This window comes from Limulus polyphemus, unplaced genomic scaffold (assembly GCF_000517525.1).
Source record: "Limulus polyphemus unplaced genomic scaffold, Limulus_polyphemus-2.1.2 Scaffold287, whole genome shotgun sequence".
In the NCBI taxonomy this organism is placed as follows: domain Eukaryota; kingdom Metazoa; phylum Arthropoda; class Merostomata; order Xiphosura; family Limulidae; genus Limulus; species Limulus polyphemus.
In genome coordinates this window covers 569,323-574,655 of record NW_013665897.1, presented here as the reverse complement: position 1 = coordinate 574,655, position 5,333 = coordinate 569,323, and the positions used below count along the sequence as shown (strand labels likewise).

Genomic DNA, 5,333 nt, shown 5'->3' with positions numbered 1-5,333 from the left:
GATAATATGCACCACTCACTTATTTATATAATAGCTCACAGCTGGAATGCAACAATAAAATAATTCCACCTGATTTTTTTTGTTTCAAAGTATTTTAATAAGTTTACAAATAAGTATGTTTTCCTAACATTTGATTGATTTACCTGGGTATATCTAACCATCTAGTATCATTAAAACAGAAGAGCAAATCTTGGGTGGCATGGGCTCTATTTCATTCATTTCTATCTATAAGTTAACTAAACTAGTAAATAATCTTGTCAACTTTTCTTTGGTCAGTCTTTTGAACAAATATTGGTTGGTTTTAGATGATATATTCAAAGATAACTGAAATCAAATAAACAAGTGTTTAGTCCACAAAACAGAAAGTTCTTAAAATTTAATGAGAATGGCAAACATAAGTTTGATTAACCAACACTTTTACTGCAGTTAACAAAATAATAAAATTATCACGTATGAATGACTATAGAGAACGGCCCGGCATGGCCAGGTGGATCAGGCGGTCGACTCTCTCTAATTTAGCAGTGTAAGACTAGAGTCATCACCACCCACCACCAACTCTTGGGCTACTCTTTTACCAACGAATAGTAGGATTGACCGTCACATTATAACGCCCCCACGGCTGAAAAGACGAGCATGTTTGGTGGGACGGGGATTCGAGCCCGCGACCCTCAGATTGCAATGTATCCTGTGCTGAATAGTCTCAGTGATTATTGAGTGAAGTCATCCTCAAAATTTATTAATGCCTTACCAGAGAAATTGATCATATGGTAAAGAGTGTCTTAGGCATTCATATACAATCATTTTGTTGTTTTGTTGGGTGCACTAAAAGTCTTGTTTTATCAAACTTATATATAGCCTTCTCTTTAACTGCATAGAAATTTTAAGAACTTTCTGTATTGTCTGTTTGTTTTTGAATTTCGTGTAAAGCTACACGAAGGATAGCCGAGTGTGTTTTGCAGATTCGATGAGCCTTTATTTCTTTTTCACGACGTTTAGTGTAGTGGACGTATGAAGAAATAGACAGTAAAGGCAGTAGGGAATCTGGATTCACTTTTTTACTATACTGAGAATAGTCTCCTGATGTGGTATTCTGGGAATTTCTAACATAAACTAAATTTGAATTGTACCTAGTAAATTTAGTTGCCATTTAGCACATGCACTAATCCTGCCCATAAATGAGGGCAAGATTTAATACAGTTTACAGTGACTGTAACATTACACTTAAGTACATAATACCTGTACTGAAAATTTAAAAATTATCTAAATAAGCATTGGCATTTCCTGAGTGATGAAAAGGTTACATTTAACAATAATATTTGCATACTACAACAACCAATGCCACATAAAATGGGTTATTACCCCCTTTAAAATTATTTTAAAATAGTATGTTCGGCTCTAAAAAAAAGAGGGCAATTATTGTACTGCTTTACCTTTCTTTTGGATGGATAGTGATTGCAATAATACATGTATGATACGTGGGTATATATATCACGGGCTTTCTTATCTTCTGTAGCATTATATGTGTTTTATTATTTTTTCTTCAGTTACATAGTTTATGTAATGTCATGGCAGCAGCACGTGATCCAGAAAGTCGCTAAGATTTACTTGTTTTAGTTTCTTCATTTCTTTGCTCTCTTTAGAAGATGACGTCTTCTCTGGTCACAAGGTTATTTCAGTATTGTATGGAATATCTGTGTTAGATGGATTAGCACTAGAACATCCTTTGCTAGCCGATTTTAATGTTGACTGAAAGTGAGAGCTGACCTATGATGTCAAGAAACAAAGGTCACGAGGTGATGTCGTCCAATAAACAAAGAAAGTGAGTTTGCATGCTAAATTCGACGAGCTTGCTTTCTTTGTTCAGTTTTTACTAGACAGTCAACGAAGAGGAGTTGATTTTTGGAGATCATTGTGTTTGGTTCCTCAGAAACCAATATCGAGAGAAGGTAGTCGGCAGAGCGAAACACCCTCTAGTAGAAAGAACCTCCCAACATCTGTGTAGGTACGCGCATTGCGTTTCTTGTTTTATTTATACAATAAAGATTTCTTTCACTTTTACAATGTTGTGTAGAATTTAGTGCAATTATCTAACATAGATCCCTCCTAAATTTTTGGTCCATCCATCTAATTGATTTACCTCAGAATACCACACGTGTATATGAGTGGAAGGTTTTATTTTTTGCAATTGACAATATTATGTTTTCTCTCAGCACGCGGTTCTTACTCTCACACTCAAAACGAGAGATGCTTAGTTATGTAAGAATTATTGTTTTTTGAAGTTTATTTTTTAAAGTAAGGAAGAATATATAAATAATCATTATTCAAATAAAGTTTGTTTGTGTTTTGATAGTAAAGCCACATTGGTTACCTGCTGTGTCCACCGCGGGGAATCGAACCCCAGATTTTAGCGTTGCAAGTCTGTATAGACTTACAGCTGGCCAACTGGGGGACTTCAAATAAAGTCTAAAGAGTTAAAGATTGTAATGATCAAAGTTCAGTGTGTTTGTAGCACATTTATAAACCAGTAAATAAATAGATTAATGTGCAACATTTTTATTAGCTTTAATGATTTTGTATTATTTTTTATTTATTTTCAGTTAATTTTTAATTCATAGCTGTTCAAAAGTTATCATAAACAATAAAACGGTTTTTAGTGTAAATATTACTGGATGTTGGTTCTCGGCCGACTGTATTTGGCGTTGTTTGAAAGCAGTTTGATAATTCTTTGCGGTGACGTTGCGAACGCCTCTTGGCTCGCTTTGCAAATATGGCACGTACCGGCGAGAAAATGACGGAGCCGACTCAACCAAATGAGTTGAAAGACGAAAAGGAAGGGATAAGTATTTGGTGAGCAGAACTAAGTTTTTATAACCAAATAATTCCAAACATTATTTGAAACATAATTTTTGTGTTTTTATTGGTAAGAATTAAGTTGGTCGTTGTGATTAATAGTTGATACTAGAACTAAAAAGTAATATTAAAAATATATGGATTTACATAATAATTATTAAAATTATATTTTGTACTCTGTGTTTCAAACGTAAAGTTGATTTCACAATCTAATTAGGTATATGAACATAAGAAAAAGCAAGGTGACAGAAAGACAAAGAAAATAATTAATACAACTTAAGTATTGCCTATCACATACATTACCTCTTCAGCAAAATTTTAAAATAATTCAAACTAACAGCACAAACTACATATCAATTAACCTAACTTAAAAATTAAAGAGCACCAAAGAAAAAGTTTCCATCTAGCCTTTAAAAAAACATAATAGTTTAAACCTCTCTTACTTTTAATAATCAGACTTATATTTTTACCATTTATTTCATCATTGAGACAGACTTCCCATAGAAAAAATGACCAAAGTTTTGTCATTTTTTATTGTTTAATATCTTAATTACTAGTCCTTTAATTAATTTTTCTATGCACCAATATCAAGTTTCCTCCAACTCAAATGTGTCCTTTCCTAATTTTCATATGTAGATTGTATACCTTTACACTTTTCAGTATTAAAAAGACAAATGTAACTGTAGAAAAAATTACCCCTTTTACCCATGCTGCCCTTGCCAACAGTGCATATTATAAACATACACACACAACTATTTAAGTTACAATATCTTGTAATTGAACAATTTAAAAAATACATAATAAGAATAAATATGTTTAATATGGTTTACTGTCATTTTACTTTTGAATTATAAAATAGTGATGTCTTAAATCTTTGATGTTAGGCCTATATGGTTCATAACATTCTGTATGTTAAGACAAATGGTACTTCTACAATTATACTCTTCTGTTGATACTCATTTTCAACATTCTGTAAAGATCTCTTTGAATGAGGAAAACTTTTCCCAGAAGGATCAAATCTTTCAAGCATTTTGATATTCTCAGAAAATTAAAAAAAAATATTGTCTAAGAAGCAACCAAGGTTTTTGACATGATGGGCAACCAAGGGACCTTACTAATTACATCAACCCAGTTGAAAAAAATTCTGTTATATCATCTATTTTGAACCATTGACCCAATTTTCTATCTAATTCTTAACTTTTCCATTATTACATGTCTATATATGTAACTAATGTCTTGTGAGGCACATTTTCAAATGATTTTCAAAAGTCAAAGCACATAATATTAACTGGGGTGCATCATTTAAAGAAATGCAAAAGCCCTATCAAAAACTGTAATAAAATAGTAAGACAAGAAAACTTTCCTGAAACCCTTGAGACTCGTTAATTAAATGTCAGTTTCCTAAGTAATGTATGACAATAGTTTCCAGTATTTTTCTAGTAAGATTCTTTCTCAGATTCCGTTTTTGAAAAGAATAGGAATCATATTAGTAATTCTTTTAGTATCAATAATATGATATGATTTTACCACAGTTTAGATTTTTGAAGAATAAAGCCCTTGGTATCTATTTTACAAGTTTTCTAAATATTTTAACACACCAGAATCTCTTCATAAACAGTTTTTTCAACAAAGATAGAATTTAAGGGAAAATCCACTCAGTTTTTAAATAAATTAGTTTTGGAATCTTCCTTTCCTTCAACAGCAAATGTTTTTTAATTGAAGAGGATCTGAATAGTCTTAATGAACTAGCATTATATTGTTTCAGCACTGAGAGATTCGACACAACTGAGGAATAAAAATTTGGAAAATTTCTGTTGTGAAAGGACTATAGGTCTGATGAAAGAAAGGAAGGATTTAGCTACGGTTATTGATACATGTGAATGCCTGAACCTTATGGTCTAAAGACCTAGCAGAGTTTAGTATCCTTATGTGTTCAGTTTTGATTTTTTATCATAGAAATGATAGGTTTATATAGGGGTTTTCCTGTTTAACCAAGTTAAGTTTTTTACAGGGATATATTTACTTCTCTATTGAATTTGTAAAAGAGTGAATGGCTTGCATAACAGTGGGAAAAGCTACAGGAGCTTGAGTTGGTGTTTTTAGATGGTTGTTCAGAGAGTCAAGTGATGGGTTGGTTAGCTCACTGCCAACTTATTTCTGCCCAATGTTCGGAACTCTAGTTGAGCTATATGTGCTTATTAGGACATAATGCATCATTAAGCAAGTTTACTTTTTTAGTCAAATGATTTCCTGTTTATTGAAAATTTAAAACGAATTTGGCATTTTTGACTTTTAACTATGATTTTAAAAATTGTATTCCTTTGAAAGATGGATGTGTTCAAGTAACTCTTATCTATTAACATAATGTGTTGGATCAACATGGGATCTATTGGCCCATCTTGGCTGTTCCATCATCTAAACTAAATTAAAATAATAATAAAAAAATCTTAAAGCCAACCCTTATCATTCATATACTTATCAAG

General features: G+C 31.9%; 1 protein-coding gene across 2 annotated transcripts in view; it reads left to right on the top strand.

Annotated features, from left to right (window-relative positions):
- Positions 1 to 2,749: 2,749 nt before the first annotated feature.
- The window catches only part of LOC106457056 (cytoplasmic dynein 1 light intermediate chain 2-like), a 41,475-nt gene continuing 38,891 nt past the window's right edge, over positions 2,750 to 5,333 (top strand). For both annotated transcript variants that reach the window (XM_022382873.1, XM_022382872.1), the window contains exon 1: positions 2,750 to 2,847. In XM_022382873.1, coding sequence (XP_022238581.1) covers positions 2,768 to 2,847 — 80 coding nt within the window. In that variant the 5' untranslated portion in view covers positions 2,750 to 2,767. The remainder of the gene's footprint in view (positions 2,848 to 5,333) is intronic.